The sequence below is a fragment of the Alosa alosa genome, chromosome 5, assembly GCF_017589495.1.
Source record: "Alosa alosa isolate M-15738 ecotype Scorff River chromosome 5, AALO_Geno_1.1, whole genome shotgun sequence".
Lineage (NCBI taxonomy): Eukaryota > Metazoa > Chordata > Actinopteri > Clupeiformes > Clupeidae > Alosa > Alosa alosa.
Genome location: NC_063193.1, coordinates 2,736,150 through 2,750,311, shown reverse-complemented (window position 1 = coordinate 2,750,311; position 14,162 = coordinate 2,736,150). Strand labels below are relative to the sequence as shown.

Here is a 14,162-nt window from a genome sequence, read left to right as displayed (position 1 = left end):
TATTCCGCGTTATGTACAAAGACTGCTCCTGAAAGCGCACGTCTATTCTGTGCCTAAATACTTACGCTTTGTAAAAGCAGGTGTTAATCCAAATTGCAGTTCAATGCGTCAATAAGAGAACCTTTCAAAGACAACAGAATCGCTATTTAGAGCACCAGTTTTGTAAATATATGTACTATCAAAAGCAGCCTTAACTTTCGTTGGCCTTTGGAATGTCTTACTTTCACTTTCACGTCATTCACTTTCCTACTTGCTAGATTTTACCAATTTTCCATAGCCTACGTGCACAAGTACTTTGAGTAAAACTACTGATCTTCATTATCTCCCTGCTTGTTGACATCTTATCATGTATGGTATAATTTCATGATCGCTAAACGTTTGATTCTTTTTAATGTTGTCATCAGTTAACTTCATTCAACTGTGCTTGTATAGGCTATGCCATTCAGTTGTGGACGTTCGTAAATTGCGTTTATGGGCGGAGAAAGGTAGCCTGGTGTTATCTTCCTACGTACTTCCGGCCAAAATTTGATTTCAGCCTCGCACGTAGTCTGGCCCAACCCACAGTATGCGGTTCATGCGATGCGACCCGCGCCAATCAGCGAACAGTTGAGTGATGACGCGGAACTTGCCTGCCGAGTTGCTTGTAGTTCAACAGCACAGCAACAATGGCGACGGAGGAAGAGACGCTAGAAGCTATCCGCGAAGTTGTCGCAACTCTCGAGGCCAACACGCAATTAAAGCAGGAGCAAGAGGCTTGTCTTGTCAATTTTATAAATGGCAAGGACGTAGAACTCTCCTTCCAACTGGCTTTGGGAAAAGTTTGATTTATTAGATGGTGATAGCTAAACCTAAACGCACAAGTGTACTACATGCATCACTACTTAACATGTTTTCAAATAAAAGTTTGCTGCTTGTTATTCTCCCCCCTACTCTCAAATTACCTTAACAAAATCAATGCGGCATAGGCCTACTTAAGGAATGGAATGTTAGCTATAGCTACCCTACCGAGTGGGGCTCAAGGCGAGGCGGTGTGTCTTGACATGAGCTAGCCGGTTACCGAGCGGAGCTCAAGGCAAGGCTGCTGTGACTGTGCTTGACTGGGACTAGCGGTTACCGAGCTGGGCTCAAGGTAAACCGCTCCGTGTTTGTGTTTAACAGAGGCTAGCCTGTGGCCGAGCTGGGGTCCAGACGAGGCTACTGTGCTTGTGGACAGTAACGTTAGCCAGTCACCGAGCGTGGCTCAAGGTGCGTTGTTTTATGCCGAACAACTGTTAGTTTAACTGAGCAAGCTCCAGGTTAAATAACAAGTAGGTCGTCAGTACAATCCAACTTATTCGAGAGTGTAGTCCCAACAGCCCGTGGAGAACGAAGTAAGCTCCGACGAAGTCACCGGGCTGCGTAGAACAACAATCGCCTGATAAGCGGCGAGAAGAGATAAGGGGGAAAACTGGCGTGTGACAAGAGCTGATATAATCTCGGCGACGTGACTCTTTTGGTATACAACTCTCGGTCTGTGGCTGGCGCAAGTTAGAGATATATCCACTACGAAGAGACTGCCCTGGTGGTCAGGTAGCCTGCATACTAGCCAGCGGTCTGTTTACTACTGAGAGCAGAAGTGGGAAGCGTAAAAGCCTGAACTCCGGCACACAGCATACGTCATTACCAAACGTTGCTGATTGGTTAAGGGAACTCCAATGATTTTAAACCTCAAAAGCATCCGCCCATTACGGAGACAGATTATTATTACTTTGTTCCAGACTGTATGACGAAGAGAAACTATATATATACTTTTTTATCCCGTGAGGGAAATTTGGTCTCTGCATTTAACCCAATCGGTGAATTAGTAAAACACAAACAGCACACAGTGAACACACAGTGAGGTGAAGCACACACTAATCCCGGCGCAGTGAGGTGGTTAGGTGCCTTGCTCAAGGGCACTTCAGCTGCGGCCCACTGGTCGGGACTCGAACCGGCAACCCTCTGGTTACAAGTCCAGAGTGCTAACCAGTGGGCCACGGCTGCCCCAAGTAGTCACAGGCGGTAAGGACCAGGAAAGGCAGAGAAAGGTGCAGTTTACACTAGTTTGATAAATATGACGGAAACTTGTGTCTGACAGCGTTCGCAGTCTGCGGTTTATCCATGACGCTGATAATGCTACGTTCGCAAATGTACGTACATCGGGCCCCTAGTGTTTATTATATATACACTGCTCAAAATAAATAAGGGAACACTTTTTCATTGGAGTATAGCATCAAGTCTATCAAACTTGTAAGCTATTGGTCTGGCCAGTTACGTAACAGAGGTGGTTGTGAATCAGTTTCACCTGCTTTGGTGTCATCAAAGTTAACAACAGGTGCACTAGAGGGGCAACAATGAGACGACCCCCAAAACAGGAATGGTTTTACAGGTGGTGGCAACTGATAATTTTTCCATCTTTATCCTGCTTGAGTGATTTTTCACAAGTTTCGCATTTGGGTAGGGTCAGTGTCACTACTGGCAGCATAAGCCAGTACCTGGAGCCTACAAAGGTGGCACACCAATACATTCCATTGCCAGGACTTCTATGTCTCCCAGCGCAGTCTCAAAAGGAGATTCCTGGAGACAGGCAGTTGCTCTAAGAGAGCTGGGAACTGTGGTAGGAGATCCTTTACCCAGCAGCAGGACCAGTATCTGCTCCTTTGTGCAAGGAGGAACAGTAGGAGCCCTGCCAGAGCCCTACAAAATGACCTCCAGCAGGCCGCTGGTGTGAATGTCTCTGACCACACTGTCAGAAACAGACTTCATGAGGGTGGCCTGAGGGCCCGATTGCCTCTAGAGGGATCTTCTGTGCTCACTGCCCAGCACTATGGAGCTCAATTGCCATTTACCATAGAATACAAAATTGGCAGGTCCGCCATTGGCGCCCTGTGCTTTTCACAGATGAGAGCAGGTTCACCCTGAGCACATGTGACAGACGTGAAAGGGTCTGGACATGTTGTGGAGAACGTTATGCTGCCTGCGACATCATTCAGCATGACTGATTTGGTGGTGGGTCAGTGATGGTCTGGGGAGGCATACCCTTGGAGGGACGCACAGACCTCTATGGGCAAGACAACGGCACCCTCACTGCTCTTAGGTATCGGGGATGAATCTTCAGACCCATTGTCTGACCCTGTACTGGTGCAGAGGCCGCTGGGTTCCCCCTGGTGCACAACAATGGCCGGCCACATGTGGCGAGAGTGTGCAGGCAGTTCCTGGAGGATGAGGGAATTGATACCATTGACTGTCCCCCACACTCCCCTGACTTAAATCCAGTAGAACACCTCATACGAACTACTGAGTACCATTTTGAGTTGCTGCAATGAAATTTAGGCAAAATGGACAAGCTTGTCGCATCATTTTTTTTCACTTTTTTCATTGATTTTCGTGGGGGTCTTTGAATTCAGCCCTCTGTAGGTTGATCATTTTCATTACCAAAAAAATAATGTGGCATCCTTTACCCAGTACACATTACCCAGTGCATAACAGTATAGATATCCAGAGTTTTTTCCCATTGAGATCAGATGTGTTTTCAAAGTGTTTTTTTTGAGCAGTGTACTGTATATCTATGGTTGGAACTACCCTTTCTACTGTAGAAACACCAAATCCAAAAATGATGGTTCTAACTCAAAAGTTTGCAACAGCAGTTAGCCAACGACCCTTTCTAGAAACCCACCCCTGATTGGTTAGGTTTATCCAATTGTGTGCAGAGGCATTTTTTCCCCAGTTTCAGTTGAAACATTCCCCTGAACAGAATTGAGTCTTGCTACATCAGGCTACTGATGCAGGTCTTTTCTTTTGTTTAAATGCTCTAAAACAACACTTACGATTGTGGTGCCCCTCCAATGCCAAATCCCACGAGAGCACGAAGGAACAGAATCCAGGGATAGATTGGAGAAAATGCACTGAGAATGCTGTAAAACAGTGTCCACAACACACTCATCCTCAGGCCCTGGTATACATACAAGCGTGCACACACACACACACACACACACACACATACACACACACACACCGGAACAAATGGTTTTAACTCCTTAGTTTGTTGTTTCAGAAATTATATGATGAAAATTATTTTGAAATATGTTAATGCAGCCTTCAATCAGAGAAGAGAACTCACTGTTTTCCGGCCATACTTATCCGATATGTTCCCCCATAGTGAAGAACTGATCATCATTCCAATAAATACAACCTAGTTAAAAAAAGAAGAAGCTGAAATCAGAAAGTAAAAATAAATAACTAGTGGCAGCCAACTCTGCTGACCCAACTGAGTTCTGTTCTCCATCCTAAGACCCAAATAGCCATATAAACATTAATCGTACATCAAGGATGTGTTGAAAGAGGCTAGCTACCCCTGCAATACACAAAAACAAATAAAAAAATTGCAAATTGTACCGAGGTGAGCAGTGCTACCTCCCAGCTGGGTAGTCTCCACTCACAGTGAAGCTGGGGAGCCAGTATACTGAGTATCATCATCTCCATGGCATCAGCCATCTGAATAATTACAAAACAAAAAAGGAAGGAGTTTCAGAAGTGTAATGCCGAGAAAGGCTAAACAAAGTTTTGTCAGGCTTTCCTTCCATTGAACCAATAGAGGAACACAACAAAATAATGATGATAAAGTTTATCAAATCAAAACATTTGAAGAAATGAAATCATTGGTCATGAACTACTTCATGTTACTGGGTCCAGGCCACTTGTTAATGAACCAGCACAATGTTTTCCATCTCTCTTTGTAATTTTGTAATATGTAAATTAACACCATGACCGTCTCACCCATGATAGTCCAGTGAGGATAGACAACTTCCACTGGAAAGTCCCAAAGCCAATGGCCTCAACTGCATCTTCCACCATAAAGGTATCTAGGATAAAAGCAAACATCATACTACATTTTCACTGGAAATTGCATACGCTGGATTTGATATGGAAACCCAGAGGTGTCATTGCACATGTGTATATCCACAGGATATGCACTCATTTTACTAAATTGTGTGATCATTTTACTAAATCTTGCTCTCATTTTACTAAATTGTGCACTCATTTTGCTAAACTGTCATCTCAATTTAAATGAGCGCACAATTTAGTCAAATGAATCGACAATTTAGTAAAATGAGTACACAATTTAGTAAAATTCTCTCGATATACAAAAAATCTTACAATGACACCTGCCGGGCTCTAATCACTCAGGTCATTGCATTCACTAAGCAGAGACATTTCTACACAATGTTAAAACAGCATTGAAAATCATAATTTAGTCAGGGCTATAGAATTGTTTAATTCTTGTTGTACCATCAGTGGGATTGGCAAATTCCCGCGGAACTGAAGCACCATCAGCCAGGCTAGGGCCAGGTTCAAGATCAGTTTGGGAAGTGTTCATCTGGACATCTTGTTCCTTGATTGTATGGTCATCATCTGAGCGAGAGCTCTCACCTGTCCGGCGAAACTTCACCACACTGTAAAATGTTAATTAATAGAATAATCCGTCAGTCAAGAGTTGTTGAGAATCGTTTACTTCATGTACTCCTCACAAACATAGTATAAGAATAGTGCTCTACCGCAGCAGCAGGAATATATTTTCCAAACGGAAAGCCCCGAGGGGATATAATACTTTGATTGTCAATGGCAACTCAACAATGTCAGCTGCCACTCTCAAATGGACGGGTTGCACTGTAGAGCTCCCTCTAGAGTCGTGATATATTTATATTTGATTGACTGAAAATCTTTATTGACGTATTTTGTACAAAGGATGATTCTTATATAAATAAATCAATAAATAAAATGTTTTTATACATTATCAGTGAAAATTATTTCCACTGTGGCCTTTAAAATGTATGCGCTTGGTAGTGTGTGCCAATATTTGCAGGTGTAGGCATGTCTTAAGGTGAATGTAATTATGTGCAAAATATAGAAGACAGTCCAAGCATCCCACAGACATAAAGAACATACAGTACAACATAAAACAGAGTAGAAAATACAGTGCATATGTAACAGAGGCGAACTGAGCTAGCGTGCTAGTTGCCCGTGTAAATCCTTACAGCCCTAACCTTAAGAACGCTTCTAACCGCTGAGTTGGAAGCCTGGGCTTCTAGCTCAGTGGTTAGAGCGTTCGACTCCCATGCCGGTGTGTGTCGAGGAGGCGGGTTCGAGGGCCGTGAGCGGTGGACGAATTATGACCTCTGTTACACATACAGTGCATGTAACTATAATGACACTACTACTGTCTACTGCCCAGCCAGCTCTTTAGGGATAACTGACCAATACTGCCAGTTGACTTTAGGTCTGCTGGTAACCCATTCCATGTGACTGCTGCTAAATATTGAAAGCCCTTATTTACTTACTTGATGAGCCCTTACCCATGCAACTTTTAAATCTGCATAGAACAAAATCAGTGGTACTACCCCTAGTTGAGTAACTAGCAACATTTACAATTATAACAATATATTTTCTCTATCCTCTACTTTGAGCTACTTAAGGCTACTGAAATGAGCTGGGTTGAGGTATGAGTAAGATTGAAGTTTAAGAATAAGCCTCACTAATTTGTTTTCTGATGTCTGCAGCTTCTGTTTGAAAATCTTTGGAATGTGTGTGTACCATGAAGTGCTAATTAAAGGGACACCAGGCAACGTTTTCGTGTTAATTAATCATCTTCGTAAGTTGGTATATGGTTAAATTACTCATTACAGGATGAATGAAGGCTCTCTCGCCCGCCCCTACTGCCCGTAGGAAGAATATCCCACTTGCAAGTTCGGTGTATCCTACCCGCCGACTTTCAGTATCACAAAGTCTCAGACATCACGAGAAGCAGAATCCGTTTACATTCTGCATCCCCAGCACAGAGGCAGGCTAACGAAACGCTAGTGATTGTTGCAAACGTGTGTAAAACGGCAGAGCTGGCGAATAAGCAGCGAAAACCCTTGACGGAAAATGCAAAGAAAAGGAAAAGAGCTTCAGACCGAGCGAGGGCTCGCACACATATCAACACGTACAGACGGTAGGGGGAGCTTCATAGAGAAAAAGCATCAGGCTTGCCTGGTATCCCTTTAAAGTGGCATTGTATTAGGGCCCCAGTCAGAATCTCAATAGCTTTTCTATCAATCAATGAGGTATTCTAGCTAGATATTTTTTTTCTGATTTACTTTAGACAGAACTTTTAGAGCTTTGCACTCCCCAGATAATTCATTGTCAAGTATGCAGCCTAAGTAAGTAACTGATTTCTTAGTTGTAATTTCAGATTCACCAACTACCACATTGAATCCAGATGACTTCCTTAGCTTTGTATTTTATTCAAATAGTATTGATTCAGTTTTGCCAAGATGAAGAGACAGATTGTTTTTTTTAGATAACCAAATGCTGACTTTCTGAAGTTCTAAACTAAGTCATTTCTCTACTTCTGCTTTATTAGGGGCAGCTGTGGCCTACTGGTTAGCGCTTCGGACTTGTAACCGGAGGGTTGCTGGTTCGAACCCCGACCAGTAGGCCACGGCTGAAGCGCCCTTGAGCAAGGTCCCCTTGAGCAACCCCTCACTGCTCCCCGAGCACTGCTGTTGGTGCAGGCAGCTCACTGCGCCGGGATTAGTGTGTGCTTCACCTCACTCTGTGTTCAGTGTGCAGTGTTTCACTAATTCACGGATTGGGATAAATGCAGAGACCAAATTTCCCTCACGGGATCAAAAGAGTATATATACTTATACTTAATACAATGAGACACTAAAAGAGCTGAATCATCTGCGTAAAGATACAGATTGCAATCACATGTCATTAAAGGAGAATTCCGGTGTGAAATTGACCTTAGCTGCACTGAAAGATGTTGCCGAGTACTTACTTATGTGTCCAATAGGCACCTTCGGTCACCCCCTAGTATTCCGAATTGCGCCGATTTTCGCCGAACATGCATAAGGTTTTCAGCTAGCTGTGGGGGCATAGCGTAGCCTATGCAGCTAAATCGCTATTTTTACACCATTAAAAATGTTCCAAGTAACTCCACACTGCATTGGTAGACTTCTGAGGGTCCTGACATTTAAAACGAGATAATGAGAACTTTGGAACAGGAAGTTTATTAAAAAAAAGACTGTTTATACAAGCAGTACCTTCAGAGAATCTCTCCGCTGGCCGCCATCTTGTAATGAAGTCGCTATCAGTCGACTGCCAAGCACGAACGAACAGGAAGGACAGGGGAACAGATTGCAAAAGTAATTACAAAATTACTAATTACAAAAGTAAATAGGAAATATATAGTTACTGTCTACATGAGCATGATGAGTACACGGTATCAACAAAGCTCAAAAGGTTTTACATCAGTGATGGGAATCTCGCGTAATGTTGTTGACGGAAGACGTGCTGCACACGTGAAGGAAACAGCTGATCAGTTGCTGCACACGTGAGGAGGAGCATGTGTGCAGGCTACAGGTATACCTGACGAGGTGAAGAGCAGGAAGGATGGTTCGCGTATGTGCAATACCAGGTTGTGGCAAGAGGATGTGGAGCTACAATCCAGAAACGTTTCACAGGCTACCTTTCCAGGAGCCCACTTTGAAACAGTGGATTGTTGTTTTGCAACTCGATGTCGAGACACCTGTCAATATTCTAAAACAGAAGGATTACCGTGTATGTAGTCGACATTTTGATGCAGACGAGTTTGCTATCCCTACAAGAGGATCAAACCCCCCAAGACGGGTACATGTGAAGAAAAATGCCATCCCGAAAGCGACAGTAATTGCTCCGGAGGTATGTATGAAATTGACTATTTGCATATAAGACTACGTTTACACGAAGCAGGGTATTTTCCTAAACGAATATCTGACCATCTGCGTTTGCAAATAAAACTGCATTTACACGAGACCGTTTTTTTTTTTATGTGTTTTTACACAAACCCGTGTACATACATGCTGTCATGAGCACGCCAAACCACAGTGGCAGTCTAACGATAAGCTCAAGCTCACATTAACCAATCAGAATCCTGAAAAGTTGCCCAAGCCACCGGAAACGGAAGTGTACTTTCTTCTTCGGATAGCAGCCGTAAAGCAAGTTGTTGTCGATACAACAAAAAGGGTCTGCACCAACATAAACGCGATGGCTATTCTGAGTGCATCCATGATCACCTCAGCCCCAAAATGTGAAGTCGCACGTGAGAACATGTAAATGTAAACATTGGTCGCACATTTGGTGTACTTCTGTCGCATACTGTGACGTTGGCTGCCCAAAACTCAGTTTACCACAGTTTACAACCAAACCCATAAACAAAGTTTTCCAAAAAAATCACTTTGGCCGGAGTTTTTTTGGATAACCGTTTTACGGGGCGAAAGGCTCAAACGTAGGGAAATGTCTTCCTTTATAAAAATACACATGCTTGTGTAAACAGGGTCTAAATCACACCGTTTTGGAATCGTGTAACGTTACATGACCAAACTTTGCTTGCTAACAAGCCACTTAGCTTTGTATTCCGGAGAGCAGTTGATGCTGACGTTACTTTTCCGAGCCCGCCATCAGAAATAGAAAGAAATGTAGTTTGGGAGGGAGGAAGAGGTGGGCGTTGATTCAGTGTGTATTTTGATAAATGGAATAGATGTGTGGGGGGCTTTCCAGGTAACCTAACCTGGCCGAACGTGACTTGGGGTCCGCCGAGGTGAGTGGGGGATGGTTGCACCCATTGCATTGGGAATGGTGTCCAAGTCAGTCACTAGTATCCGGAAATTTTGAATAGCGTAATAGTCATTTATATTTTGCAGATCCGATGATTTCAATTTCCTCGTATAATCTGTGTCTTCTTCGTATTCTGCCATCTTCTCAAGATTTGCAAACTTCCAAGTCCAGTCCACAAGTAATGTAAACCAGGGGTCCCCAACCTTTTATGTACCATGGACCGGTTTGATTCCCACGGACCGGGTTGGGGTTGGGGTTCCATGTTCCATATGTGTTGTGCATGCATTACTTGAAAAGAACTAGCTCCAGTTATGTATGAACAGTGAAGGTAACAAACTCTTAAAAATGTGAAAACCGTGAACTTGAAGAAGGGAAAATTGAACAATATGAACTATGAAAATTGAACAACTTAAAGCTACATATATCAAATGTGAACATGGGAAACATGGGAACTAAATGTGCATTACAAATATAATCAGTGGGAGCCCTGTGCTTGTTTTCCTGCAACAAGACAAGGTGTTGTCCACTTTCTCCTGGCAATTTCTGTGACCCTGAAGACTAGCATTGTCTTCCAGTTTTGATGTTAGTAGGGGAGACCGGGGCTGGTTGGAACACTTTTCACTCTCGGTTATATTTCTCCGTCTTACAATGCGTTGAAATGGTCAAATTGTGATTAACTGAAAGCTTGGGATCTCAGCTACAAAATGTATATATTCAATGTCAACAAATGATCCCTTGTTTTGAGTTATATATGATTAAAGTGGTGTTGTGCACGTGTGCCAACCTGCCCCATGCACGGGGTTGGTTGGCACATGTAGTCGGGGTTGGTTGGAACACCTATGTTATAGTCCTTTTCAGTACTTCTTTTGCTTTTGTTTGAAGTGCTCATCTATATCACTACCTGTAGGGGTTTGCTGATTTATTTTCTGTGTGTTTTTCTTCAGTAGGGCTCACCGTCAAGACCAATTTGGTCCCTACCGATTTTTTTTTACTTCAAATGTTTAAAAAGGTCTGAAATGCTTCCAAATGTAAAACTATGTTCAGTAATTACAATAACAATGTTAAAATAAAGATTGATGATGTTTTTATGTGTAAAATACAAAGTTTATAGATGTCACAAAATAGCCATAGGGAATGTATGTGCCAACTAACCCCAAAATCAGTGTGCCAACCTGCCCCGCCCACATTAGGTCAAACTTTTTTGCACAAATGCTGTTAGCCTGCTAATATCAGTCACCTCAGGTTTTTAAACTTCATTTTAAATTATAGATGAGTCCCCTAGCAATCAATTATAATGAATATTTTTTTTTATATCCCTAACTATTACCCTTCTAGGATGTATTTAGTGGGAGGTGCATATTCTAAGTTTTGACACTACAAAATCAAAAAAGTTGTTCTCACCTAAAGGGTTAATGACCTGGAGACCAGTTACATACATTGAGTTTACTCTACTCAATAAGGCCGTCAGTTTAGTGTTGGAATTTTGTTGCAGCTCCCTCTAGTAGCCTGGATATTAACAGTGTTTCAACCTGCCCCTGTTCCAACCAGCCCCGGTCTCCCCTAATGTGGCATGTCCGTTGTTATCTGTTCAGTTGAAGTTAGGGGTGGGCAAAAAATAATATCTAATTATTTTGACGGTAGATATCAATAATATAATTAAATGCTAATTTGTTACAAGCCACCTTATCATTTCTTACAAAGCACATTAAGGCAGGGGTCCCCAACCTTTTTATGTACCATGGACGGTTTGATTCCCATTTTTTTTCACGGACCGGGGGTCGGGGTTCCATGTTCAAAATGTGTTGTGCATGCATTATATAAAGGGATAATGGGCGACGGTGGTCTGTTCACAGAAGTTAATGCACGGTCGAGGTTGTAAAACGGCCCCGGCCAGCGGCGGAGGGCCGTTTAAACCTCGTGAGTGCATTAACTTCTGTGAACAGACCACCATGGAGTCCATTATTCGCTTATTCCAAACTTGCGTTGTGTTCATTTCCTGTTACAATTTAAAGCGTTTTAATAGCTAAAACTGTCTTGTTTGTAGAACTAATTTCTTCCGACACATATCAACTAATTTCTCAACTCACAGGACAAACTGCCGTTACTAGTTCTAAATGGATGGTTGACAGCCAAAGGCCAGTCGTTAGTTCTATCTCTCCCGTTGTAACTGGCGTATCCCAAGATTCTGATGAACTTTAGCTTTGAAACATCGCTTTTACTTAGCCTGCTGTCATCCATCTAGCTAAAAGCCACCTCCGTCATATGCTACAATGTTGCAATGTTCTGAACCCCTGCATTTTACAGCTCGGATGCAACGTGACAGTTCATTTAAACTTCACCAACGAAGTTCTTTAATTAATATACAAGTGTGATCCCAAAAAATGGATCTACTTCATAGGTGTGCAGATAACATACGGTTAATGGTGGATTTCTAAATTATGTAGGACAATGGGAAATTCAACCAAGCAGTGGAATAATTGAAAAGAACTAGCTCCAGTTAACAGTGAAGGTAACGAACTCTTAAAAATGTGAAAAACGTGAACTTGAAGAAGTGAAAATTGAACAATATGAACTATGAAAAATTGAACAACTTGAAGCTACATCTATCAAGTGTGAACATGCTTAACAAAATATGGGGAACAAATGGAACTAAACGTGCATTACGAATATAATCAGTGGGAGCCCTGTGCTTGTTTCCCTGCAACAAGAAGGTTCCATCAGGGGGTGATGGAAGACAGTGACACCCTCAGTGTGTTTGAAATGTCCAGTCGATTGCGCAATTTGGTCTTAGTTGCAGTCATTGCAGAAAACCCGCCTCGTGATAGATACGTGGTGGGAAATGGTAGCAACGTTTTCAGCGCTTTCACGGCTATCTCGGGATATTCTGCATTGGTTTTGATCCAAAAACCCGCCAGAGAGGTTTCTTCATACACACTCTTAAGACCACCGTCATTTGCAATTTCGATTGACTGCTCTTCCTCCTGCGCTGACAAGTTAGGACTATTCGGGATATTGACAAATGGGTTGCAGACCCACTCACTGGTTTGCCGTAGATCTTTGGAGGATGGGAAGTAGCCGAATGCTCAAACTCATTTGAAAGCGCAACAAGGTGATCGCGCAACAAGGTGATCGCGCACCAGCTGCGAGAGAAAGGGCCCTGCCTCAGTCTCTCCCAAAACCCCCACTACTGTTTGGAACATATCAAATACACCTCGGTCCACTGGTCGTCCCCACAAATCAAGCTTGGCTTACTGTAAATGCAGCGACTTTATCTGCCAGTTTAAAGACAGTCGTCATTCTCCCCTGGAGTGACAGGTTAAGGTCATTAAAGGAACCATATGTAAGATTGTGGCCAAAACTGGTACTGCGATCACTTTCAAATTACTGTAGAGTGGTGTATCACCTCCCCCTCCCCCCTGACTCGAGGTTGCCAACCCGGATGCCGAAACACTACTGACTTTGTGATTAGTAGATAGGTGGCGCATCAGGCCAAAACACAACATGACATGACAAAACACAACATCAACATCAGTTGAGGGCTGCAACTTCACTTTTTAAATGACAATATCCTGGCCGGAATACTGTTGTCAGTGATATAAGTATTTGAAATTAACATGATTTCTTAATGTCTAGTGACATATCAGGGCCATTTTATGATTAATTGAAATACATTTCTTACATACGGTTCCTTTAAGCAACCCGAATATGTCACATAGGTAAGTGAGTTTTGACACCCAGTCCTCATCACTAAAATGTGCAGCTAACGGTGACTTTTTTTCTGTAAGAAATCTCTGCAGCGGCTCTCGCAACTCAAACACTCTGGCCAGTGACCTGCTAAAGATGCTTGTTTTTTGTTGCTCATTCTAGCAGTTTAGCTAACTTCGTGTGACACTACCGTTCGCCAAGAACTGATCAAGTGAAGTGAGCTGACCTGAGGCTGCGCAGCGCTGAAGGCTATAAGTGTTGAAGGCGGGACAGACAGACGTAAGAAAATAGACCTTGCAAAATGCAAACATGCGTGCAATCAAACAACTGCATATAGGCCTATGCCATGTAAAAATGTGACATTATTGCGAATTAAATTGAGTTTAGTTTGCATGCATTTTTTTTTAAACTCATGTCGTAGGCTGTTTCCTTCACATGTGCAGCACGTCTTCCGTCAACAACATTACGCGAGATTCCCATCACTGATGTAAAACCTTTTGAGCTTTGTTGATACCGTGTACTCATCATGCTCATGTAGACAGTAACTATATATTTCCTATTTACTTTTGTAATTAGTAATTTTGTAATTTTGTAATTACTTTTGCAATCTGTTCCCCTGTCCTTCCTGTTCGTTCGTGCTCGGGAGTCGACTGATAGCGACTTCATTACAAGATGGCGGCCAGCGAAGAGATTCTCTGAAGGTACTGCTTGTATAAACAGTCTTTTTTAATAAACTTCCTGTGCACTTCCAAAGTTATGGTTATGGTTATGGATTTAGCAGACGCCTTTGTCCAAAGCGA

The 14,162-nt window shown here is 42.7% G+C and overlaps 1 protein-coding gene across 2 annotated transcripts in view; it reads right to left on the bottom strand.

Moving 5' to 3' along the window:
• Positions 1 to 14,162, bottom strand: part of LOC125294508 (synaptic vesicle 2-related protein-like) — a 104,283-nt gene that overhangs the window by 45,037 nt on the left and 45,084 nt on the right. The window contains exons 2-7 of one of the 2 annotated variants that reach the window (XM_048243332.1): positions 8,106 to 8,160; positions 5,308 to 5,471; positions 4,795 to 4,880; positions 4,414 to 4,512; positions 4,139 to 4,210; positions 3,846 to 3,970 (exon numbers count right to left, since the gene is read on the bottom strand). In XM_048243332.1, the coding sequence (XP_048099289.1) occupies positions 3,846 to 3,970; positions 4,139 to 4,210; positions 4,414 to 4,512; positions 4,795 to 4,880; positions 5,308 to 5,395 (470 nt within the window). In that variant the 5' untranslated portion in view covers positions 5,396 to 5,471; positions 8,106 to 8,160. The remainder of the gene's footprint in view (positions 1 to 3,845; positions 3,971 to 4,138; positions 4,211 to 4,413; positions 4,513 to 4,794; positions 4,881 to 5,307; positions 5,472 to 8,105; positions 8,161 to 14,162) is intronic. The other variant, XM_048243330.1, reaches the window with a different exon arrangement.